The sequence below is a fragment of the Gambusia affinis genome, linkage group LG12 (genome assembly GCF_019740435.1).
Source record: "Gambusia affinis linkage group LG12, SWU_Gaff_1.0, whole genome shotgun sequence".
In the NCBI taxonomy this organism is placed as follows: Eukaryota; Metazoa; Chordata; class Actinopteri; order Cyprinodontiformes; family Poeciliidae; genus Gambusia; species Gambusia affinis.
In genome coordinates, this window is record NC_057879.1 from 6,206,480 (window position 1) to 6,233,873 (window position 27,394).

The window sequence follows — 27,394 nt, forward strand, 5'->3', positions numbered from 1 at the left end:
ACACCAAGAATTACTTGGAGGTTTACTCCGAGGTCGGTGGAGACTGTGGGAGAAAGAAAAGAAGCCGTGGTAGACACAAGACATTGTCCTGCCCTTTACCGAATACTGTGCTGTCCTTGTTCGTAACTTTTCTCCTTAGCTTGGAGACAAAGCCAAAAGTAAAACATGTTCCAAATTTATTTTGGAATTTTTTTCCTGTTGATCGTTTCTGCAAAACCCACCATCTTGTGGAGCTTACCATCACTGTGAGAGCTGGTAAGGATTCACGGTTTTCTAGTTGTATTTACCAAACGAGTTGATGTTCGCCTTCTTGACAATTTCTACACACACACAGAAACAATAACAAACAAAAAAACCCTAGTCTGGGTTAATGTTGGGAAAGAATATTGTGACCCAGTTTGCTCTGTTTTTTTTACACTTATTGGCAAACAACAGAGCAGTATGTTTATATATTTATAATATAGTCTGTCTCACTTATTCATTTGATTTTCCACAACAATCTAATTTATCAAAAATCCATCTGAGCCGTAATTATCCTCTACTTAAGCGAAACCTACTTGCATACTGTAGAATTAGTTTGGTGAAGAAACGTCAACGTAAACAATTTCATTTGGACTCCACACAGAAAATTCCTAAATGGATTAAAATTGAACATTGAGAGTATTGCTAGCTGATCAAGATTTGTGTCCACATGTCTCATACATGCATACATACATAATTTTAATTCTAATTACCAGTTTTAAATCTGAGGAAAAGATCGAAGAAAGGAGGAAAATATTTGAGGCCTGGCAGATTCTGGTACCAGAATACAATCACTCATATTCCGAAACAAACGAGCGTTGGTGTTTTTACTTTCTTTGGATTTAAGAATCAAATCGGTAAAAGAAGGCAGGCAAAACCAACAAAGGAGACCGATAAAGAATCCCACATGATCTTTAGGCGTTTATCTTCACAGTAACTTGCCAAAGTATCCATACTCATTTTATGCTGCCTTCAATTTTGCATGTTACATTAAGAAATGAGCAGTATATTTCATATAGTGCTCATTATAGTCATGAAATAAAACAACGTATATGTTTTATGCTGTACAATGGGAAATGGTTTTCTATCATTTTAATAAAATTGCCACTACACTTTTTTTCTTTCTACACTTCTGTTTTGGTGGTTGAAGTTACAAAACAAAAGCAACAAGCAGGAATGCTCGGGTTCATAAAACCTTTTCCATTCACAAGCCAGTGTTCAGAGAAGCCATCTTTTTACCGCTTTCGTTTTTCACGAGACACAAACTCCGTTTTACTTCATGCCTGTTGTGCCTTTTCTGGTTTCATAGGCCAACATCTTCAACGGCACAAGAACACAAGTGTCAAACTTTAGTTTCTCTCGTGAACCTTCGCCACGGATCTGCGGTTTAACAGACAAGCTGTCGGGCTGTGATTGAGACGGCGATCACGGCATGTGGCTGTGTAGGTTTGCTATTGTCGCTTTGTGCGTGCTGACCCAGCTGATCGCTCTCTGAGGCAAACAGGAAGCCATTTATCCCCGGACCATATCTGCTGCCAGCTCTGACGTTTTCCCTCTGCTCCTTTGTGATCCAAACAAACAATAATTATTTTAGGATTAAATTGATTTTCGGAGACTGAGCCCAGGCCGGTTACGTAAAGACTTGACCACCATCCAGCTCTTGTCCCGGCGGGATCAGGCCACCTGCTGGAAATGGCAGAAAATGTTGCGAAAAAGTCTCAAAATGTCACAGGAAACGTGTTGCGGTTTAAAACTTTATACATAAAAACGTAGACTTCACTAAGACTGACATTACATTTTAAAATTGTAATTATTTTTGATTAAAATCATAAAATGCACCCATTACAGAAAAACTTCAGGTTTAGGGAAAAAAAACCCAAAAAAAACAATTGAATAAAATTAACTTAAAACATGAAGAGTAACTACTAACGAGACAAGTGGCTTTCTAACAAAAATACATCGAAAAGATTTGCTAATATACAGGAGAGGAAATGCATATGCTGCATTCTCATTTTGCCACTTAGTCATAAAGATAACAGTCAGAAAAGGCAGCAAAAACCTCAGCGAAGAATTGACAAATCCAAACTATTGATTAGCTCATCGTCAATACTTTTGCATGCATTCTCTGTAACGAAAACCTTTTGTGAGATTAATCATTTTTTGAGAAACTCTATGGTCTGAATACAGTTCCAAATACACCTGGAACTGGCTCTTAAATAAATAAGAAGTTTAGTTTAGTCTCCATCTCACTGTGAACTTATAGTAGCTAATGGTGGACGCAGACAGCAGGATGTTCTTCTCCAGGAAAACGGTCGTTGCTGGATCAGACACCGTCGATGTGAAATGTCAGTTCTTTCAGAAATCATACAAGATGGGGTTTTTTTTTCCCCCCAGTGTGGCCACATGATGGCGGAGCGAAAACAGCAGCAAAGTGAGGAGCGATGGAGAGTCCCTCCCCTTACAGCAGGACTGCAGCACTAAAACAGCGGCTGGATCTTGTTTTTCCGTCTGCGACGGTGTGGCAGGAGAGATCTGTCCCAGCATTAAAGCCGTGCAGTTTGTCAACCTCCAGCCTGGTTTCCGACTGCGCCGCCATGTTTTCTCCAGATGTGAAATGAATGAAAGCTACTAGGCGCTAAGAGTAGATGGTAATGACCTCCCGGCCTCCTCCACGAACCAGCAGCACCCGGTCCAGGCCTTCCATTACAACCTCCAAGAACTCCATGTCTGAGAAACGCAGCGTGGTTAAGGACAAATCGTACACATCAGCTGGTTTATCCAATTTCTAATCAGCTTCTATGCACCACAAACCTGGAACAAACTTCCAGAAAATTGTAAAACAGCTGAAACACCGAGTTTCTTTAAACCTAGACTAAAGACCCACCTGTTTAAAGTTGCTTCTGCACTATAATAAGTGACACAGCAACAACATTTTGGTGTCATGTTTCAGTTGTTGATTGTTGCGTTTTCATGATATAAAGCACTTCGAACTGCCTTGCAGCTGAATCGTGCCAAACAATATTTGATTTTATTTTGAAGGTTACACTCATGCTTCCACACATTATCAAATACATTTTCATATTAAATGACAGACTGACAACGCAAAAACATGACTTCTAGGTTAATAATCTCTAAGTTGCCCCGTTGTGCGGGTACAAGTCTAGTTATTTGTCTAGTGTGTCTCTGTGTGGCCCTACGATGGACTGGCAACCTGTGCAGGGTGTACTCCGCCTCTCGCCCAATGGCTGCTGGAGATGCGCACCAGATGTGGTAAACGACACGGACGTCATAATTAAAAAGGATACAGTTCTCATCGCCTTTCTTGTTCTTCGGTGGGCCCGGCATGTTGAGCAGGACCAACTCGGAGTCTTTGGATTTCTTCTTCACCACCTCGTTCAGCTTCACAGCTGTGTGCATCCGCCGCACATTCGCCTGGTTGCTGCAGCGAAATCGCATTAATAACCGTGTCGCTAGGTAAAATTTTGGGCTAAGAGGCTACGATGCTGTAAAGCTGGCACCGGCGTCAAGCGAAGCGTGCATGGCCACAATTCTGAATATACTGTTTTGTTTTTTTTTTTACCTGAAGTGAGTTTTTAAAGCTACCATCATGCACCGCTCCCTCCCTTTGAGGCGAACTGAATTACACAGGCATGCATGCAACAGTTTCAGCGCATGCAACCAAAAAAAAACAGAAAGACGGGACAACTTACAGATTCTCCCACTCACTGGGGGAAAGGAGCCAAAAAAAAAAAAAAAAAAAGGAAAAGCACAATCATTCAAAATTGTTACCAAACTATTATTCTTTCACAAATATTTGAAACTGGAAAACTATAAATATATTGAAAAGGCAGTCCTTGTTAATGTTAGAGGTTCAATGGACTGAAAAACAAAACGGTCAAAATCCAGTTAAAAGGTTCATTAAGACGCTAAACATGGGAGCTGAACCGCTTCTATCTGGGGAGCGATAAGGGATTTACATTTTTTTTTTTTTTACATCATGTTCTGCTGGTTCTACTTACGGTTTCATGTTGAACATGTCCTTAACTGCCATGCCTTCTCTGTGCTTGTTCCTCTCGTTCAGCAGCTTGTCTTTGGTCCACGTCATGTGGACGTGCTCGGGCGTGGCGCCGGCCGCTTTGTCGCTGCTCGCAGAATGAGATGCCGTGTTGCGGTCGTGAATCAGCTGGGCCTAAGAGACACGCGGGAAATAGAAATTTGTGTCCCTGGAATAATTAATCAAGGCATCAAGTGGTAAGTAAATACAAATACGGAGAGAGAAAAAAAGACCATCTCTGTATGTGTGTAGAGTCTGTTATGGGAGGAGTCATAGCGAAGCAGGTTTGATGAAGACAGACAAAAGTTGTTGAGAGTACATTGATCAACGTTGATTGCTGTAAAGAAGGGAGAAGTTCGGTCAAATAGGCCCCCGTAAATTAGCTGCAGAGCTAACAGGAGATTCAAAGTGCTGAACCGCACAGATTTACAACGTTCACCCCGAAACAGAGCACACGGCATCCACAGACCCCGTGTATTTTGTGAGAATGGAGATGAACGGTCAGATTTTCTGTGCACCATTTCTCCATTATTTTGCAGATGCTTTAAAAATATCAACAGAAGTCTAAGCTTATACGTGTGGGCGGAGCGTATTTTTGGAGGAGCGCTGCCAGACTCGACGGCCACTGTAACTACAGTACAATTACGCAGTTATTTATTGCAGTTAAACCTCCAACTCCAGAGCCTTTACAGAAAATCTTACTGACTTTTACTGTTCAAAAAATGACAACGATTGAATTAAAGTTGCTATATTGGCTGTCAAGAAGTATTTCAGTAGCAATAGCTGTGTAGAAATTAAACGACTGCCACCAATCAATAGTGTTAATATAGCTCTTTTACAAACCAATGGTTGCCAAGCGACAGGAGGCATGTTTACAGTGCGACGCACTAATTATGCAAGATCAGCACGTTTGGCTGCAGCAGGATGAACAAAAATGGAAAATATTTTGCTCAATAAGCATTTTTCCTTTAATGCTACAGCTAGAATTAAATAGTAACAGCCAACAGAAAGAATAACTACAGCTGGGATAGTTGTCCCTGTTTAAAGTTGCTTGATGGGAGCTTTGTCCCCCTCTAGTGGCAGCTTTTTGTTTTAGCTAGCAGTGGATCCCAAACCTTCTAGTCCAAGCAACCCGTGTGGAAGGTTTACTTTAAAAAATAAATCAGCTCAAAAATATCATTTTAAAATCACTTAGGTTTTTGTTGTGTCAAAAATCTCAAGTTTTTGTGGTTGTTTTTTTTTTTTTCTTCTTTTTGAGGTGAGCAAATGAATTAAGCATCGAACAGAAACTGCGCTTTCTTAAAACAAAGTAAAAGAAGTCGGCATCTCCGAGGGTCCCAAAAAGAAAAAGCAGAAGTAAAGCAAAATGTTATTTTTTTTTTAAGAACAATAAGCTTAATTTAAATTAAAAAATCCAGATAACACTACCGAAACTCAATGTTTCTAAATTATCTGCATGAAATCAAACTTCAGATTCACACTGCCACTCATCCTGTCACCAAGGAAACGCTGATGTATTGACAATATTACCAAAACACTGGGTTGTATCGCTAAACAATACCAGGTCTTGAGCCCCCTCTGTCATAACATCTGGCCTCTTTTAGTGGGTCTGTGAGTGACCCACAGTTTAACCCCTTAACTGTCATGATGACACCGGTTTACTAGTCGGCTCACATGGAAAACACATAAACGGACGAGAGAAAGCCGATATAGAACGATCATTTTTGGATAAGAAGATCACCCAAAACCAGCAGGAACCTGAAACTGCTGACACACGCTTGTCGAAGCCCTGCAGCTGGAATGACTGGATTATGTTGGCGAGGAAGAACGGGATGAGAAAAGTGTGGAAGGAGGACACTGTGGATGGTTGCGACAAGCTGTTTAGTTAGCTTGGCTACCTCATCCCCTGGAATGCTCTGAGTATTGTGATGTTGTTTTGTTTAACTTTATGTAGCTTTGTAACTGTAACAATAATAATGGTGACCTTTGCAAATCTGTTTTAATTTCTTTTTATTCAACCTTTTCTATACCTGCAGTTCCAGTTAGACACTAAGTCCCATTCCAAACACAGACCTGTTTTAGATTTTTAAAAAACAGAAGAAAATAAATATTACTTCTGATACGTACGGTATTTTTTACTTTTCAACGCAAAAATAATCATGATGCACCATTTACCGTTTCTACATTACATTTACATTAAAGTGTAACAAACTGTTCGGAGTAGTTCTGATGCAGTGATACGCTGTGTTGGTGTTTTGAGATGAAAGCTTTAGGCAAACCACTGAAACCAGTAGAAAAAGCAAGTCTGGAGGCCTGAGATACTACAGTGTATAAAAGATGCATCAGATATATTTATGATGATGATTCACTTTGGTAGACTTTAGCAGTTTTACTGCCTGTGCGATCGTACCTCCCTCTCTCTCTCGGTGCGGGACAGCTGCATCTCTTTCAGCATTTGGGACCTCTGCTCCATCTTCAGAGTCTTTTCGTACGTGAAAGCCGAGATGTCGCTGTCGTGCTGCGGAAACATACAGAGCACCTTCAGATTCAGGATGCAAGGCAACTAGCGGTATTAAACTGTTGCTATGCTGAGTTGACTAAAGGAGCGACTGGGGCGGCACCACGTTGTCTCACCATCTCCACCACCTCCACCTCTGCGTCCAGGCGCAGCTGGTACAGAAACACCTGCAGGTCCTTTTTCATCTGGATGGAGTTGTCCTTCATCTGCGCCACCGTGAAGATTCGCATTTTGCATTTCCTCCACACCTACGAAAACACCTGCAGTGAGAAGCTGCTGATGGCGTTTGGGCGTCCTGCAGGTGAATGGGTCACAAAAGACACACGACCTGTGGCGAGAACGCACCTTGTGCTGCATCAGCAGGAAGGGCAGCAGCATGAGAAGCCCGCCGTCGTGGACGATCCACCACACGTCAATAGCGCCCCCCTTCAGACGATCGTGGTTGCTGGGGAAACGGTCGATGTTCTTCGCAACCAGCAGAGCCTGGTGGGCTTCTGTCGTCTCTCTCACCGTCTCTGGAGGTAGAGGAATATTTTTAAATCAGCCTAAATATCTAAACAAGTTTAGATATTTAGCTGCTAAACGGCTAAATATCTACTGCACTCATTTCATAAACCGAAGCGCCTGCTGTTGATGAATGGTTCAGAAATTGTACAGGACAATTAGGCTGTCTTCACACTGCAGAAGACAGCCTAATTGTCTTCAAATGTGACCTGAAGCTGAACAGCCAGGTCTCATTCATCCGACCTGAACGTCACTGAGACTCGACAAACTTTACCATTCTGTCCTGATACGTGCAAGCGGGAAGAAAAACAACAACCATGGCGGACCATGATGAGGATTAAGTTGTTCAAGTGCTGCTCCGGTTGGACAACAACTTCAAAATCACAAGCTGTGCTCCACCGTTAGCATCCGTGTTTACTTCCACAAACACTGAGCATGCTCGCCACGTGTGACGCTATTGTGCCCCCTACTGCGCATGCGGGACACTTTCAGATCGTTTGCAGTTCAGTAGATATAGGCGATCACTTAGAGGTCGCATATATTTTGCAACGAAATCCAATTTGACAAAAAAAATTGGATGTGGATCACTTCCGATTTGAACAGCAAACGTCGATGTATTTTATCAGTACTTGTGAACTGATAAAATACATTTTATCTAGTATTGTACCAATCTAGTATTGGTAGGAATAACAGCTCGCGGAGAGAAGGCAGACAAAATATATTTTTACAGTTTTAACACAAAAACGATAACTTCTCAATTCTAGAGAAGTTATCGTTTTTGCGTTAAAGGCCGAAGGGGATCTTTTTTTAGTATCTGGTCAAACTGGACGAAAATGTAAAACCACTCATCTCCATGGAGCAAAATATGTCTGTCACATAAAAATACCATCATGTTTCAGAATGTGTCCCGACTTCGATGCTGGCAAACGTACACTCTTCAGTGTGTTTTTCTCCAAACACAAACAGAACGGGTCTGTAATACTTCCTTCTCCAAATTAAAAAATGTGAAAATAAAGCAAACTGCACGTCTGCGTGGTTTTTAACCTATGAAGTTCCTTTGAGCCAGGGAGTCTCTGGCCTGCTTCCAGCCTGCGGGCCAAGCCAGGAGGACGGCGTTGTGTTTCATTCCCCCCAGTCCCGCTGACTGGATCAGAATGGAGAAACCGTCTCGCAGGCTGGACGACACAATCACGTGGGAGAAGCCCTTGGTCCGCTCCGTAGCCATGGCCGCTTTCATGTTCTGCGGGAGAAAATAAAATCCAGGTCAAGGATGGAGTGATCATCTGTGAGCATTATTTGTTACAGTACTTTTGCCAAGTATAACAATTACCTTTACTTATTTGTACTGAAATCGTTAAACACATTTCACACAGCGTGCTGAGTCTCTAAACTCAGAAACGTCAGCTCACCTTTCCACCCTAAGAGCAGACTATTAGCCATGATATTCAAAAGACAGAATGGATGCGTCTCTTCTTGCTCACTGTTGCCATGCGGATGAGGCAGAGTGGTGAATCGGGTTGAATTTAATGCAGGATTTGCATTCTGCCAGAATGCAAATTTCCCACTGCATTCACACGCAACATCTGTCACACATTTCCTCAAAACTGCATGTTGGGGTTAATGAGAGTAAGACTGAGGAGGAGGAAGTTTTTGGCCTCATTTAGTGGCTAAAAAAACAAACATGCTTTTGTACTTCGCTCTATTTCTAATTGACTTGGACGTGGAGTAGTTTTTGACAGATTGTTTACTGCTACAGGGAATGATAGAAGTACACATTTTCCTTGTTTTCCACATTTTTTCATATCACAACCCATCCATCCATCTTCTTACATAGTATGGTTGGGAGGGGTGCTGGCGCCGATCTCCAGGGAGACATTTTGGGCGAGAGGCGGGAGGTCACCTTGGACAGGTCGCCAGTGCATTGCAGTGATATTACAACTTCAATGTTTCAACGTTTTTTGTTTTTTTTTTAACAGCATTTTATACAAGAGACCAACAGAGAATAATTATGTAAAAACTTCAACTTTTTTTACAACAAAGAATCTGAACGATATATGAATTTGTATTCAGAACCATCTTTCCTGCAAACTGCCGTTTTAAGTGCTTTAAAGCTTGTAATTTTCTATTTGTCTTCCTTGCACTAAACTTCCTATTGTTTAACTTGTCACAGCACTAATAACTGCAGAAGCAAAGGGTGTTCTGTTTTTGTTTTGTTTTTTTTGTATATAATATGCACTTTCCAGAAGTTTCTCTTTCACTGTGCCAGTGTTTAGACTTTGGTTAATGTTTACAACTGCAATCTGTAACAATGACAGTAAACCCTGACCCTTCTGGTGGGATGCCATTTGTTCACCAATGTTCTCTAAACAAAAAGGCCGTCGCAGCACAGCTGATTTAGAATCGGACGAAATTATTTACTGGCAGGCAGTTTGTGAATAAGGCAACATCTGAAGACTCGTAGGTGTTCTTGATTTTATTTAGGGGTATCAGATTAAAAGGGGAATGGATACATTTCAGTTTTTAATGTTCATTAATAAAATATTCCAATCGAGCATGTCGATGCTTTGGGTTGTGATGTGACGAAATGTGGAGAAGTTCAAGGAGTTGGAATGGATTAGCAATTCAGTGTTACTTGCGTATAAAAAATAAAAAAAGGTCCAAATGGATACAAAAAAAATAAATAAATAAAAGTTTTTACATAAGAAGCCACAGCAAGCCAAACAGAAGAGGCACACCTGCTCTCCAGCGATGGCGTCCGCCTTGCGCGTTATGTACGTTCCCTCCAGGACCGAGCCGACGATGGTGAGTCCTTTACCGGCTTTAAGTTGTGAGGTGAAGGACAGGAGACGGGGATGCTTCACCTTCAGGTCAGAGTTCAGTTTGCACAACACCAACAGCTGTGGTCTGCAAGAAAAAAAAAAAGAAAAGAAATTTGTTGAGTAGAAGAGAAACACCGTAAACACATCTGTGCATTAAAGTTGGAGTGACTCCGTGTAGACGTAAGGAACGGCCACCTCCAGTTTTTGGTGTGCAGCGGCACTTCCTCCAGGCGAATGAGAGCATAGCGTGCTGCGTTTAAGGACAGCCCTCTGATCCCGTCGCCCCACTCCTTCACAGCCCTGCATTAAACAGGAAAGAATCAGCTCTCCACTCAAATGTTCATCTCTAAATTATTTTGATGTTGTAATGAACTGCACTTCACTAACTGCAGGACAATCTTAAATCTTAAAGACCCAAAATAAAGTGAAGGTCTATATTTTTATCCTGTCTTTTCAGGATATGTTCAGTCGGGCCTTAAAGAGGAAAAGGCTTCATTGTCAGAACAAAGCTCTCCCCGTCGTCCACTGGGACATCAAAAGTCATCACTGAATCCTTGGTTATAGCCATTTTAAAATAACATCTTGGTCTTGAACTTCTGAACTCACCCTCTGTATTCGATGTATTTGTAAATAAGGCCAGCGATCAAAATGGCACCTATGGCGTAATACCAGGAACAGATGAACATGAGGGAAAGACAGAGACTCATGCCTAAGAAGGACAAAGTCCTGCAAGAAAAAAAAAGTCAAAATTTATTACTTTCATAACGTTATGTCCTTTGCACTCTTTTTAATGTCAAAATCCTGAAGTTAACCGTGTGTTTAAGACAGATTTATCTACAGTTGTTTGGCTGTCAATATGACAAATCCAAAAAAACAAACAAACCTGAAACTAGAAGGTAAGAAAGGAAGAGGGCTCAGAGGATAAAGAAATGATTAGGGGAAACAAAGGATGGAACAAAACACATGTGAAATGCAAAAAGGAAGAATGACAGGAAGGGAAGGAAGCAGGAAAAAGGAGAAAAGGAAATACAAGAGTTGTACATAAATGGTGCATAAGAGGGAAAGGAGGAAATGAGAACACAATGGAAAAATGAAAGAAAGGAAACAATAAAGGCACAAGAGAAGGAAAGACGACGGAAGGGGGGAAGGAAACAAGAAGAGAAAGACAAGAAAAAATGCAACAGAGAAGAAAAGGAGACGATAAGCAGAAAGGAAGATTTGAGACAAAAAATATGGGGAGTAAAAGGAAGGAAAGACAAGAGGGGAGAAAAGAACTAAGATCTTTAGGAAGAAAGGATGTGAGGAAAGATGGCATTCAAAATGTTTTCCCACTGGGTGGAAACCCAGAACTCTGAGTTACTTCGTCTCTCACCAGTGGTAGAACTTAAAGCGCGGTCTCCAGTTGGGAGTCCGGAGCAGCGTCTGAACGGCACAGGCCAGGTTGACAAACAGGTAGCACATGAGAAAAAACCTAAAAGCACAAACCACACGGAGAGTTTAGTGATGCAAAGTACAGTGAGCAACACGGAAGGGAAGGTGGGGAGACTTCCAGCAGCGCACATGGAGAGGATGGGGGCCACACTGTCCAGAGAGGCAATGAGGATCCCAATCTCACAAATCCCAACCGTGAGCAGAAGAGCCCAGGTGGGCTCTCCGTTTCTCTTCCCATGACCAAAGACCTGAGAGAGACAGAAACACAGAAGACAAGAGATCTGATGAGGTTCCTAACAAAGTACTCTGTTGCTTCCAGGTCAAGGCTCTGTGGTATTGTGGAACATTTACTATTATTGGTGAACCAATTGCAGTTTTCTGGCCAATCAGTGATTACCAATCTTTAAAAACCCTGACCTGCAGATTTACATTTTGGCTGGTACCGATTTCTTTTGTACACAAGCGAGAAACGAGTACCAGTAACTTTCTAAAACAAGAGAGTTAGTGGGTTGGTAAGAGTGGGTGATTTTTTTAAATTTGATTTTATTTTTTTTAAACAAAAACACAGTGAGCTGCTGGTGGACGGTGCTGGCGTCCCTTCCATAGGACCTCTGGGGAAACCCTGTATCCATTTCTCAAGCAAAAACATATTTCTTGCAGCAGTTGATCATCGTCTCTGATGTATGACAGAAACTGAAAGCCGAATAGCATTTAAAAAAAAAATTTAAAAAGTACAAGGTATCTTCCTATCTCCAGATGGCCGGGCGGCATCAGGACTTTCCTAAGAAATCTGAGAGATTTGGTTGGTCAGCAATGTAGAATCAATTATGTGAAATAAATTTTAAAAAAATACGTGAAGATAGGGTTGGGGTTCTGGATCATCAACTACGAAAATCCTGCTAGGTGGAAAACTTGTAACCTTTATCAGAATCAGAATCTCTTCAAGTAAAACTCACACATCACCTACCTGCAGGAAGGGGATGATGCCGTCACGGGCGATGGCCTGCAGCAGACGGGGGGCGCCAGTCAAGCTCTGCAGCCCCGCGCCGCAGCAAGAGAAAAACGAGCCAATCACAATCACCCACGGGGACGGCCAGGCGAGAACACCAATCACTGGCATCGTTTTCACTGAGAAACCAAACCTGGAAGAAACCAGAACGTACTTTTGAGGTTTGCCTGGTCTTCATATTTTCTAATAGCACAACTGGATTTTAGCAAGGCAACCAACCTATAATAAATACTGCTTTGTACACTGGTTGCCTTTAACTTTTCCCTTTTCAAATCTACAAAAAGCACCAAATACATGCTGCAGCCAACACCATTTTTTCTGCACAATAGGATAAGGGTTATCTAAACGTTGTCTTACTTGTCTCTCAGCACCACTCCTTCGATACAGGCTCCAAACAAAAGAACAAAGGAGATATCTTATAGCGACATTAAGGAACTGTTACTGCCTGGTGGCTAACATATGGGCTCCACAGAACAAATGAGAATTACAGCAACGTCGAACGCAATCCATCAACATCAGCAGCAGAAACTCATGCAGAGGATACAGAGGAAAGACGTGGTGAGAATTGCCAAAATAGTTCCCACTGGGATGGATCGCTGAGCGTCTCTAAGATCACCAGATCGGTTTGAACCAGCCATGATCCCTAAAAGGAGGACATAATAAATGTACATGTATCAGAAGAAAGTCCATTTGAATGATTCTACATTCAAGATATCATATTTCCCTTATTAATTATCCTTTTCGACAACTGAGCCTGAACTGATACCTGTGACAGAAGGGAAGTAAATCCCGACTAACAACGTGAAGTATGTGGTGATGTCGTTGATGACATAGTACTGATCTTTGCTTCCAGCTTTGACTGAAGGCGATCTGGGGGAGACTTTCTTCTCTATGATCATGTTGGCGTCATCATAGTTGCTCCACAAGTTCTCTAATGAGCAAGCAAAGAGAAGAACAATCAGTAGCACTGAAAACTTCAGCCGATATTATTTATTATTTGGTATCGACAATCAGATAAGAGAATATTTGGTTTTTTAGTCTCTCTTTCTCACCTTTGATGACGTCACTCCGAAGCCCAGGTATGGCCACAATTTCACTCATGTTGTTGGATTCAAAGAAATCGCAGGTCGAGTTGAGGCCGCAGAAAAGGTTCGTCACCAGTTCCGTCTTTTCGCATTTATCAAACATTTCGTTTTTCAGAGCGCGATTCCCCAACATACAAACGCTGCGAAGAAGAAATGGCAGATTGTAGTGCAGCCGATGGAGCCCGGGTTCTTGATGTCAGGAATCTTTCTATGTCAAGCCAGCTTTTAACAAAACACTGGCTTTGAAAGGTTTTAGGAGAAGCACAATCTCAATAAGTACCAGTTAGTGTTACCACGTTGTATTGCACTTGTAATAATTTATATCTCCTTTAATCTTTTGCACACACAGTGCTATCAATATTTAGTAAGGTATTTGCTATAGTGAATGCATAACATGCTTACATACATTTTGTTATTGAAGCTTAGGAGCATAAGCGCTTGGTGAAGTCATAATAAATATCTTTCCCAGAGTCAGAATCAGACTTTGTATGCAAATGAAAATCCAGCCAATAGTATCCGTTATTGGTTTCTTGCGTTTGTCTTGCAAATAATTAGTGCCAACATTTCTGTGAGGACCAGTAAAACAATAAGTCGTTTAACTGACATTTTTACATTGACAAGCTCACATCTGGTCAGCGAAAGAGATTTCTCACAACCAGCACACAATTTACAAGTACAATCGTTTCCATTTTTATTCTTTGGGGCACTCACTTAAACGCTGGTGGCTCGATCAACGTCTTGGCGGCTCCCGCATACGTGGCCATGATGGAGAGGGCCACGCAGGAAAGAAACACTAAAGCCAGTTTGTTCACATAGCTGCAGACAGAAAAGAACAAGTGCTGAAAAAGTGCCCTTGGATGATCGTTTCCGTGCTTTTACGGCCGCGGACACTCACTTCACCCCAACAAACACGACTAGAGCCATCAGGAGGAGGCAGCACGTCCCGTAGATACGCATGTCGTTTTCGTCTAACACTTTCATCGCATCAAAAGGAACGATGTACATCTGGGAGCAGACGAGGGGGGAAAAACAAACAAAAAACAGAGCCAATGAATCGCAAAGCCGCAGCTGATGACTGCAGATGAAGCTGCCACTGCGGGCGGATCTACCAGCAGGATCTCTATGGTGCCCAGTATGTACAGTGATCCAGCGAAGGTGGTTCCCAAGTAGAAACAAAGACCCACTGCTCCTCCGAATTCTGGTCCCAGCGACCTGGAGATCATGTAGTACGAGCCGCCAGCTACAAAGAGACGAAATTCACAGATATGTTTATGATAGTCGGCAAAAAAAAAGACGATGGAGGTAAAATTGTTTTAAAAATGCTCCCTTGATCGGACCGTCTGTCACAGACACGTTGTCATGATCGGTGTCTGATGGCGCGTGTGTGCGCTAGCTAATGCTAATTTAAGAGTCACAGAATGATGAGCTGTACTTTATTTTGTTCTCCAAGCCTGTTTTAAAGCTTAAACAGGTAATTAGAATTGATTTTAAAAAAAATGTAAAAGCATTTTCAAAAACTTGGCGCTCTAACCGGCTGATACTGTAAACCCGCTTTCTCAGTTACATTTTCTTATTTCATGTTTGATAAGTGATGTAACGTTTTCTTCTCAACTTCCATTTCTCAAATAATCGATTAGTTATTGATTCTGGTAGAGAATAGATCCAGTACTCCAATTTCAGTTCTGTAAATCTGAAATCTTTTATCCAATTAAAGTTAAAGAATTGAGGCTTCAAATAAATATTCATGAAGGCAGATTAATTTTATTCAATGATTTTAAGAATGTTAATAAAAAAATTTGAATAGACTAATCAATTAACACCGGATGTTTCCTTATATCCCATCAGCTACCCAGAAAGAAACATCCCAAATAGAAATATTTTCAAAAATACCACCCTAATTTATTATCCAACATATCTCGAATCACTATATTCGAATCGTTTCAGTGACTGCTACAACAAATGTTTCGCTATGTGACTTAAGTATCATGTATTTGCAGTGTTTTTTTTACACTTCAAGATTTATATTATCCTTACGTATTCCAAAAGCCACAAATGTAAATAATTTTCAGTGTAGCTGCAAATCCCAGAAATTGATCGTGGCAGAAAAGGATGTAATATCAAATGTCTGAAAAAGACGTGGATTCAATCTACCTGGTACAACTCCGTTAGTTGCTATGGCACTCATTGAGATGGCGGTGAGTAAAGTCTGAAGGACAGAAGACAGATGTTTAGATGTAAACAAAACAAAAATATGATCAAGTTCACCAGTAACTCAAGGTCAGACATTTTACCACCATATGCAGAACAGAAATGTGACAAGAACAGCTAAGGATTTAAATTAAGAGTACTGTTGATGCTGATAAGAAGACAAGATGAGCTTTACTAACATATTTACGCGATTCCAGAGATGAGCAGAACCGACATGTTCTTCTATAATTGCAGAGGCAAGTTATAACTGTAAAAAGCTGCTTTCATCAATTCACAGCATTAAGCCTGTCACAATAAGCAATTAATCAATCAACTGATCACATGATAAATAAATTGATTTAAGCTTGTTTTTTTAACTTCGGTTTGAGTTTTAGTCTTTTCGTTATTGTGGGGTTTGTTGGGTGGTATTTAAAAGATCTTTCAGCTCCAGTGTTGTATTCTTTACAAATTAAAATGTAATGGTCTTTGAGAAGGCAGACTTGTATTATTATGGCATTATTGATATAAAGACTTAAAAATGATCTCAAAACAACACAATTTATTGTCCAGCAAAATCTGTTGCACAATTATACACATAAAGTTACTGCCTGGGTGAGTGTGAGCTAAACGCATGTCTCTTTGATGTAAATCTTTAAAAAATTGGACTAAGAACTCCAAATTTTTAATTCCATCCTCAGATCATAATTAAGAATGGCATAAAAGTCACGTTGCAATAGAAATAAAAACAAAACATTTGGGGTGATTTAGAGTTTCTTCAGTTTTAGACAACACATGCCCCCCCTCTTTGGAAGTGGCTGATTTTTTATACATGTTATTACTTTTAAAATGTGGTCACATCAAAGAAGTGTACATTAACCATGCTTTAAAGCTTAGTGACTATCCTTGATGTGCCAAAAGCAGCTCCGCTGATTTAAGGAAGCATCAGAAGCATGGGGTGTTTATACTGATGTTGTGTTCACATTGCATCACGAGTCCCGCTCAAGTTTATTTCACACTTTTCAAACACTCAGTGCTCTGTTTGGCCATCTGCAGCTGCTGGATTACAGGACTTTAAAAAAAGAAAAAGAAAAAAACCCCACAAACTTTCTGTACTCTTTGTGAGGAATTCTTCTGAGCCCAGCCGTGAACTCAACGCAGGCGTTCGGTGTACATGAGGCTTGGCCTCAAACACGTGACGGTCAGCGAGTTGGACTTTATGGAATGATGCAAGCGGGGCACCCCAAAAAAGGATTCTGAGAAACTCACACAGACGCAGCACATGGAAACGATGGCTAACGATTCTAGGATCCCTGCTGTGCCTACGATCCAGGTCAGGCGGAGGAAGAGGATGACGCCTAAAATGTTCTGCATGCAGGGGAGATAGACCCCAATGAAAGTGCCCATCTGAGGAACCTGGAGACAGAAACACATACAAACACGGGAATGTCATGATTGCACTAAAGATACTCATCTGGTTCCTTCATTATACTGGATTCTCCATGGCATGGATTTATCGATTTGGGAGCTTTTTCCCGTGGTACCGACATGAACGGTCCTCTATTCAAATTCAAATTCAGAAATACTTTATTGATCCCACATCGTAGCGAGTTATTTCTTGGGGAGTTACCTCATTTGAACATCTGCCGAGTAAATCAGACCCAGAATATGGACGCCGTGACAACAATGTCCATATTCACACCATTGACACATTTTGGGAAGCGATTTGGAAAACTGTTCCTGGCCCTTAAGGTAGTCATTAAAAAGGGCAGCTAAACTCATTGCAAACTATATTTCACTAGAAGACTGATTCCTGTATTTGTAAATATTGGGTATTGGCCAACAGGTAGACAGTAAGTCTTATAAGTAAATATGGGCTCAGTGGAGGTTCCCTGGTCTGAGTTTAATCATTTAATTCCAACAGGTTCGCCGTGAGAGGGTGAGTAATCTATGATCTTTAGTTTACTAATATTTTTTTTAAAGCTAATCTTTTAAAGTAGAAGAAACAGTTTTCAAATCCCAAAGTAGAGCAAGAGTACAAGGATCGGTAAACTTTATATCAAGGAAAATTCTCTGAAGTAGAACCGTTTGTCTTTCTGCAGTGCAGCCAACTTTACTCTGTTCTGAAGGACGTTTATCCATTAACTACAAGACCTTCCAGGGTCATAGCACATTTCCTCCAAGCCATCTTTCAACACTTCTGTATTCTCTCTTCATCAAAGCAATAAACTTGGTTTGACATATTTAAGCATTTTTTGTGTTCTAATCCAAAAGCTACTTGCACAGCGGCTAAAAAAACCAAAACATAAAAAGTTTATTCATGACAGGTTTGGGATGAGCAGCACATCATCTGTGATTATGGTGCAACACTGGACCACTATACATTGCATAAAACCTAATGTTTTAATAGACGTCAACCAAAATTTTACTTTAAATTTGAATTATAAAAAAAGCTCTCAAATCTATTTAATGCGTTTTATTTTTTTTGTTTCCAGTTCCTTTCTGGTTATTGATATTTTCATCAGCTTCTTCACTCAATAACTTAAAAGTGACATTACTGCAAGCTAAATGAATGAGTGATTAAACACACAAATTACAACAGTAAAGACCTTTTAAAAATCAATTCCCTTTAAATCTGTGGGATCGCTGTAAGGCACCAGTTTCTCTCACAGACAGGGAATTTCTCACAGGAGTAGCTTCTTAAATTCAAACTACATAAAAAAATAAAAATAAAGTTAGTCGATGCTCGTAAACACTCACAGCATGAAAAATAAAAAAAGCTCAGGAGGATGACTTTTGTGCTCCAACAAGTAAAATATAACCTTTTGGCAATGCGTTTATGACAAGTCTTATGAAGTGAAAGGCTACCATAAAAGAACACACCTCGTTCCTTTAGCACAACTCCATTAGTTCCTTTTGGTTATGGTTCTGTGTTGTAATGAAGCCAGATCAAAGTCTACTCCTGACAGAAACAGACGGTAAGATGCAATTCTAGAATCACTTGGAAGCAAGACTTCATGTTTATACTGTTGGGTGGGTATGACCGGGTCCACTGTAATCTAAATGTGACTTTACTGGGTTAGCAACTCGTTCACTTTAACGACGGAAACTTCTCGGTACTAAGAATCTCCGTACCATGACAGCAACCCTCCTGACCCCATCTTCAGCCTCCTCGTGCTCACGTACGCCCTGGGTGAGGTTGGTGTAGTTGGCCAACTTGTTGAGAAGAGACGCCACCATGGGGGTGCTGTCCATTTCCTCCTGAAGGCGAACAGATCAACGTGTGAGAGCAGAGCTGAAACAAATCCAACCTCTGAGAAATCAAACGCCAGAGCATCGGTTACCTCGTACAGGGCCATGTTTTTGCCTTCATAGCTGCAGTCCTCGTTACTGCTTGAGTTAAGGAATGGAGTGGACTCTTGGTGACTTTCATCTATCAGAAACATTCAAAAAGAAAAAGAAAAAAAACAGCATGAGACGCTGACAAACTAACAAGAAGCAAGACAGGCAACAGAAGAACAAGCTGTAAGTTGTGTCCTACTTACATTGGTACCTGTATTGGCATTGACATTGGTTGTGGTATATCTATTGATTTTCAGCTCTGAGTGGCAATCTTTACCTACACTTCTCTATATATCTCAGTTCTTGGAATCTTGTTTTTTCTATTTACGCGTTTCCCTGTTGCTTGTGTGTTCTGATCTCATCTTTTTGGTCTGGATCTTGATCCATTATTATGCTGGGCTGCATCCCTGGTTTGCTTACATTTCTGTTTGCTTGATTCCCAGGTTGTCTTACATTATGTCAGCCATTTTGGTCCCTCACAGCTGCAGCCAGTTCAGCAACTAACTCTCCAGCTCAGATCTTTCAGTCGGTGTCTGTGTCAGAAACCTTCAGCATGTCCACTTGGGCCTTGTGCTTTTTTTTTCTTGAATAAAAGATGACATTTTCCAACCGCATCTCTCTTGTCTCTTCTTTGCATTTGTGTCCTATTCTACACTGTTTTACGAATTTTTCTGACCTAGAATAAATGTAAAAAAAAAAACAGGATTAGGGTACTATGGACCCATGCACGGATACTCTTACGGCCATTACAAGTTCGAGTTGACCTTTGCTGCATGTCTTACTCCACTATTCAACCAACTTTCCTATCAACTCACTGTCAAAGGCACTCTGGGTCCAAAAGAATCCTTTAAAATACGGAATAAAAAAAAAATATCAGACTAAAGCAGTGCCTGCATTGCAACAGAAGAATCATAATCCTTCCATCTCCTATTTTCATCCCACCATTACTTGTGAATAAGACACAAAGATATTCAGGTTTCTTTCCTGTTACACAGAAAATTGTTACAACCTTTTCTTTTGCAAGCTAGTGCAAAAACTAGAATGGCCCCTTTGCTTAATGGGAGACTTTTAATAAGATCTGACAAAAAAACAATGATAAATTTGGTTATCATTGGTTTATCACTTTAGCGTTCTAAAACACTAAAGTAACATTTCAAAGACAAAAAACAACCAAACTGTTTTAAATTGTCATGTTTTTAGTATCCTGGGTGATAGAAAAGGTTAACCAAAAGAGTAAATACAATTACAGTAATCCATCTTTAAACATTGATCTATATCCATGACAGTGTAAAATAGCAGTTCAAAAGCAATTTTAAACACTGCATTTGATGGATCTCAGTGTCAGTAATTTGCAATTACATGGTGTGCGACTATCTGAAGAGCTTCTGGCGCCAGATTTCTTCAAAACAGCACAGCTTCATCTTTTGTCTCTTGTTCCAGCGGTCTCACACTGTTCAATTTGGTAAATTATCTGGGTCACACTGTCACCAGTTCTTCTTTATGCATCCATGCAGCTCTTCATTATAGATCAGGGACTGAAAACCGAGCCGTGAACAAAAACCTGTCCTGGTGATTTCTGAGAGACCCTGCTGGATGCAGTAATAAGACAAATAAGAGTGTTTTTGTTTTTTTCAATTATTGCTACATTTTTATTTTTTTATTTTTATTTTTTTTTACTCTAGTCTGGTCAAATGTTACTGAGGTTTGTGCATTTTTCTGCTACTTTTATTTGATCCATACCACAACTATCCTAGATTAAAGTTTTTAGGTGATTTCTCAGGTCTGAAATTCTCACCAGGTGATTTTTTTTATGTGCACTGAGATTTCTACAGTGAAGCTCCTTTCTTTATATATACATATATATTTTTATTTTTTTATTTTCCATAAATATGCTTTCCAACACTACACTGTGCTTATTGCATCTTCTTTCCTTTATAATAAGCAGCATGCTTACTTCTGCCGTATATGTTACGCAACATGTAAGAAACATGCTACTTACGTAAGTAACATATTGCGAATTTAGAAATAACTTCTAAATATTTACGTATTTAGAAAATTGTGTTCTATGTTTAGTATTAGGCATCTAATCTTACCTTAAAGAGACTTTAATAAAGAAAAAGAAAAAAAGCTAACAAGATATTGGGTATAAAATTTAGAAACTAAAAATAACTCAAGGAACACGGGCCAAATCACCTCTAGGTTTATACAAAAACTATTAAATGCTTTCACATAACTTATTTAACCTATATAGCAAATAATTTAAAACAAGGTCAATTATAGTCACTCAGTCACTCGCCGTTTTTCACTGCGCGTAACGGAAACCCTGTAAATTCTAGACACTAACAGGAACCATAGAATTGCACAAAAATCCTTGAGGGACGGCGGAGTCCCTACTCGAAATTCAATGAAAGAGTTGTACGGGGCCTGGTGCCGGAAGCCCTTTGAAAGGCTGTTTACATCGTTTTAAACTGTGTGATTGTGAGCGTGAGTGGGAATAAAAATAGCAACAGGTATTTTGTTCCATATAACACAGTAGGAGTGTAACAGGTAAACATTTTATGGATGCAAAAGCAAGAACCCCCCCCAACTTGATGACTTTGTGTTTCTGTGTTTAAATTAATGTAAAGCACTTTGAAACGCCTTGCTGCTGAAATGTGCTATACTAATAAAATTTGAGTAGATTTTATAGTCACTACATGTTAATATTTCCACATGACCAACTGCAGGTTATTTATACAATCAATTCATCAAGTTCACGTACAATGCAGGATTCCCTTAAAGTCAACTGTTTAGTATTGTAACCATCCTTGGATGTAGCATCCTCTACGCTGGCTTTTTCCTTTTGTATTCCGCTTCCAGAAAATGAAATGACTGAATCGGTAGATCTGGAAACCAGAAGTCATTTAAATGTACAAAACATACAAGCCTTAAATTTCAGTAAAAGAAACACACAATGTTTTTGTATACAACCAAACCGAAATTTCCCATAGGCTCGGAGAACTTTTCTAAATCTAAAACTCCAGTAAAGGACAAACATAGATTGATTTTCTAATGTCAGCAGATTGCAGTGAATTAAATGGGAGGAGAAAAAATAACCCTATAGTTTGTGGCTGTGTGCCTATTGTGGAGCCATGATGTGAAATACGCTGGAGTCACACAGGTGTAAGTGTGAATGTAGCAAAGGAATGGCAGGAAGGAGGCGGGGCCAAAGAGGTTGGCGACATGTTACAGTCATAACAATAACTGAGCAATAAATCCGTCGTAACCTTCTGAACCGTAATCAAATCAATTTCAGTACCTCAAACACACTCCATGAGTGAGGAGGTTCAATATGTCTAAAACCTTCATTGACATCCTGATTTCTTTCCCCTCTCTCTTTAGACTAAGCGTTGGAGTTTATGTAAATAGACTTCCATCCATCCATCCATCCATTTTCTTACACCCTTCTTCCCTAATGGGGTCAGGAGGGTTGCTGGTTCCAATCTCCAGCTACGTCCCGGGCGAGAGGCGGGTTCACCCTGGACAGGTCGCCAGTCTGTCGCAGGGCAACACAAAGACATACAAGACAAACAACACACTCACACCTAGGGAGAATTTAGAGAAACCAATTAACCTGACAGTCATTGTTTTTGGACTGTGGGAGGAACCCGGAGAACCCGGAGAGAACCCACCATGCGCAGGGAGAACATGCAAACTCCATGTAGAAAGACCCTGGGCCGGGAATCGAACCCAGGACCTTCTTGCTGCAAGGCAACAGCTCTACCAACTGCGCCACTGTGCAGCCCGTAAATAGACTTTAAGAGAACAAATCTTCTCTAAACATTGCATCAATTTCCAGTCACTTGGTAGAACAGGCAGAAAGTGGGTCAGAACGAAACCTGATCTAAGCAGTACCCTGTTAGAAAATGATGGTGCTGAGATGGTGTTTATACAGTTAGCATCTTGCCTAATCAGCACTTGGCACTGGAGACTGAGGGTGTGAATGTTAGTGCACAGGCTGAGACTTCTTCCCCCACCAGCATGGCATGCAGTAGAAAGTAAGAACCACATCCCATGAGTCAAGAAAATCACTAGCTTTTGATTGGACCAAATTCTAAATTATCCTTCAAAAAAAAAAAAAAATTTATTTGGATTTTTTTTTTTAAAGTGTCATAATCCTCTGATTTCATGATGAAATTTAGATTACAAGTATATGTATTTTATATTTCCACTTGAGAATTTGAGTGTTTAAAATCAACTCGGTCGTCTGTTTTGTTTAAAAACCTTTGGTTATGCATTGTTAGTGCATATTTTTTTGCTTTGGTGACAAAAGATTGATTACTTTGTTCTACTATGTATACTGCAATTTCTACTCTTTTTTTATTTTTTTTAGGAACTTGCATTCATCAGCTGCTGAAACAGGTGCAGCAAGAAAACAAAGTTGGTCTTTTGTTTTCAGTCAACATAATACAGAACAAAACAAAATGGCTGTATTAGACATGCAGTCCCAGACAAGATGGAAAAATTAATTAATGTCATAGTCCTATTTTCTTTTAATAACGAGGATCCATCTAAAAATATAGTATGAGTTTAAAGAGTAGGAGTTCATAAGTTTCTTACTTATCGTTGTCCAAAAATATGTGTATTTTGCGTTCCATGTTAAAGTGTGATTTTGTACTTCTATCATGTTCGAAATAAATAAAAATAGTTTTGAAATTGTGTCTAATAGCATTTTGCTGATTCGTACACACCCTGAAACATGGACACGAATGACAGAGGAGCTGCCAGGCAAGCTAGTCAGCATAAAACAATGAGCAGAGAACAACTCAGTCTGTCACTTGACCTCCACTGACTGGTAATACCAGTTTCCTTTATTCTGTGGACTTCTTGAATGACAGTTTCAGTGTTACAGTGCCTTGTGGTGACATTCATGTCCCCTGAACTTCACATATTTTGAAACTGCAGCCACTTTATTACCTCCAGCAGAACCCTCCCACCATGTTTTTGTTGTTGTTGCAGCTTTCTACCAGGATCTCTCTATATTGACCTCTATCTTCACATCAACCTTGACTAATTGCCCCTAAAAATATTGAAAAGATTCCCTACGGAACTATAGTGTGACATTTCCACTATCTATATCATTTTGCTTTTTAACCCATCCATCCATGCCCACTTCACTGTTGCAGGGAGATGGTACCTGTTGTTAGCAGTCAATGAGTGAGAGGCCGGGTGCAGCCTGGATAGGTTCCCATACATACTGCCTGCAGCTGAGGAGGTTTATTTTTGATCTCATCTTATCGGAGCACCTTCATTGCTCCAAAGCTTGAGATATTGTTTTATAACATATCCCTGCGGGCTGCACAGTGGCGCAGTTGGTAGAGCTGTTGCCTTGCAGAAAGAAGGTCCTGGGTTCGATTCCCGGTCCGGGGTCTTTCTGCATGGAGTTTGCATGTTCTCCCTGTGCATCGTGGGTTCTCTCCGGGTTCTCCGGCTTCCTCCCACAGTCCAAAAACATGACTGTCAGGTTAACTGGTCTCTCTAAACTCTCCCTATGTGTGAGTGTGTGTGTGCATGGTTGTGTGTCCTGTATGTCTCTGTGTTGCCCTGCGACAGACTGGCGACCTGTCCAGGGTGAACCCGCCTCTCGCTCGGAACGTAGCTGGAGTGGAACCAGCAACCCTCCTGACCCCATTAGGGACAAGGGGTGAATAGAAAATGAATGAATGAATGAATGAATGAATGAATGAATGGATGGATGGATGGATGGATGGATGGATGGATGGATGGACGGACGGACATATCTCTAACAGATCCCCAGCTGGACCCTTGAATGCATTTGCTTCCAATAGATTTCATTTATGGATGTCAGTGTAAAGGGGGGGATGAAAGCAAAAACAATGCAGGCTAGACTTTTCATATTTATATTTGCAAGCAACATGCACGATTTGCCTTGCACTACATTATGTTGGCCTATGGACATCCCAATAAAATACACTGAAGTTCATGGTTCGTGACAAACTGCACATGTTCTCATGTTGGGTTACATTCTCTGGGGATCTAATCATTTCGGCTTTTGTCAGGTTATTTGTTTACACGACAGGAAGTTTTGTAGCAAACTCTGTTGTACAGGAAAAGCATTTGAAGCTCATGAACGGAGAAAAAAAAAGATCTACGTAGGTTAAACGTGTTTTATGAAAATTGCTTATGAAACTTCTTTCATGAAACTTTCATGGTAGTTTAAAGCTTGTGACAAAGCTAAAACAATCACTTAGGACTGCAATAACCAAACACATGGGCCCTCCGCACAGCCACATCATCCAAGCTCAGCGCAAGTTCCAGCTGGTTGAGCTCTTTAAACTCTTTCCTCTGTGTGTAAAGCATGTGCATGTTATGGCTTGTGTTCGCCAATGTCGGAGGCTTTCCGTTTGTTTATCCTAACTCACAGAATCACTCTCTAACTTTATCATACGTGCACATTTTGTCTTTTCTTATCTCGGCACATCCTGGGAGGGATGACTCTTCTGTTTCAGCAGAACCATCTTTCAGTTTAGTTTAACACCAAGCAGGTATGTCGTCATACCAGGAAGATAGAGCACATGACACCAGTTTTAAAGTCCCTCCACTGGCTCCCTGTCGCTCAAAGAATAGACTTTAAAATACTGTTGTTAGTTTATAAATCACTGAATGGTTTAGCACCACAATACATTAAAGATTTGCTGAACTCTCAGGTTCTGGTTCTGGTTCTGCTCTGCCTCCAGAACCAGAACCAAACGAGGAGAAGCAGCATTCAGCTTCTATGCACCAAAAATCTGGAACAAACTTCCAGAAAACTGTAAAACAGCTGAAACACTGACTTCCTTTAAATCTCGACTAAAAACCCACTTGTTTAGAGTTGTATTCGAAACGTAATCAATTGCAAATTTATTGACAGAATCTGACTTAATGTTGTGTTTTTATTGTTGATTCTATGTTGCATTGTGTTTGATTTGATGTAAAGCACTTTGAAATGCCTTGCTGCTGAAATCTGCTATACAAATAAAATTTGATTTGATTTTTGATTTTTACCTGGCTCGGGCTCCGGGGAGTTAACATCCCCCGCTTCCTGGAAGACGTTGTCCAGGCTGATTGGCCTGCTGTTTCCAGCTGCAGCTCCACTGTTGCTGCCGTCCCCCACGTCCTCAACTTTTACCACAGTGAAGTTTGTGGGCATCGTGGTTCCTCTGTCAGGTGTCCGAGGATTACAAAAAAAAAAAGAAAGAAAAAAAAGAAGAAGAAGAAAGGAAGTGGGCAGAGGCTTGATGGAAGACACCTCTGCCACAAAGGATGATTTCCAAAGAGAGTCCAGAACCCTTCCGGGGAGCCGGTGAAAAGAGTTAAATCTCCAGTGTCACCACAACATGGCAAATATTCCAAAACCTTCTATTTGGAAACGTCCTCTAAACTAGGAGGCGAAAGTCTTGCTTCCTGCCCATCAGACAGACCAAAGTCCTCCACTGTAGTGTCGTAACTCCTTGTTGTTTTCCCTCCCTTTTCCCCCCGCTCCCTGAAGACCTAAAATTGCCCCATGTGACCATCTATTTACCATTTGAACAGCGCCCTGACATGCAGAGAGCACTGGAGCTCCTCCCTCCACTCCAGCCGTCTTCTCTCTGTCTCTCACACCTTTGGAATGCCAAAAACCACAAAGTCTGACTCCACTGTGACTCTATAAGAGCCAAACAAGTCAACAGTTCATAGGAGAGTGACAGAAATCCCTCTCAGAGAGAAAAAACACAAGTGAAAACGTTGCTTCTCCAATCCAGATGCTTTGCTTTATACGTTTTTCCTCTACCTTCGGACTAACAAATTTCTTCTTGACTTCTGTCTTGTTGGGGAAAAAAAAGAAAAAAAAAAGAAAAATGGGTGTTAACTTTTCCAGTGCATTCTGGGTAATAGTGAAGAGCTACTGTTCACCGTAGAGAGACTTTCTCATGCCAATGCACAACTATAGCCTTAAAGGAAACACCTTGAGAGGAACAAGAACCTTTCTTTGCATTAATAGCACCGGTGTAGATTACAATGGACAAGCCACGAGGGAAAATGAGGTTGAGAAACAATGGACAACAGTAAACATGAAGTATTTTTACTTTGTGAGACTCATCTCTGCAGTGGCACTTTTTTTCCCTTGCAGCTTACGTATTTTGTCGTGCTGGACACAGTGTTATTTAGAGCAACGAGGGCATTAAAAAGTGATCATGACTTACATAACAAAGCTTGTACTTTCCACTCTAGAAAAAAAAATCCTCATTTGGCTTTTTTTGTTGTTTTTTTGTAATGTGTTTTACAAAATCGTCTAATAAAAGAGAATTGTTTTTGTTTTTTTTGTTTTTTGTTTAAAACAGTGTTTAGTTGCCACATATGCTTTATTTCTGTGGCGTTCATTTTAATCTTTTGATTACTTGGACTCCC

At 40.5% G+C, this 27,394-nt stretch overlaps 1 protein-coding gene across 2 annotated transcripts; it reads right to left on the bottom strand.

Annotated features, from left to right (window-relative positions):
* Positions 1–1,761: 1,761 nt before the first annotated feature.
* Positions 1,762–26,840, bottom strand: LOC122841167 (solute carrier family 12 member 7-like). Of its 2 annotated transcripts, XM_044134241.1 has the most exons (26): positions 26,012–26,840; positions 18,970–19,058; positions 18,761–18,886; positions 16,895–17,041; positions 15,593–15,647; positions 14,551–14,681; positions 14,337–14,446; positions 14,153–14,257; positions 13,409–13,581; positions 13,123–13,287; positions 12,901–12,999; positions 12,714–12,771; positions 12,315–12,489; positions 11,477–11,595; positions 11,289–11,387; positions 10,523–10,642; positions 10,112–10,216; positions 9,833–10,001; positions 8,142–8,337; positions 6,939–7,108; positions 6,710–6,841; positions 6,486–6,593; positions 4,041–4,210; positions 3,732–3,746; positions 3,327–3,460; positions 1,762–2,748 (listed from the first exon to the last, which is right to left on the bottom strand). In XM_044134241.1, exons 1-26 carry the CDS (start codon positions 26,154–26,156, stop codon positions 2,657–2,659), a joined length of 3,207 nt encoding a protein of 1,068 aa, XP_043990176.1. In that variant the 5' UTR covers positions 26,157–26,840; the 3' UTR covers positions 1,762–2,656. The 2 variants fall into 2 exon arrangements, with proteins under 2 accessions (XP_043990176.1, XP_043990177.1); XM_044134242.1 differs by lacking the exon at positions 3,732–3,746.
* Positions 26,841–27,394: the final 554 nt, after the last annotated feature.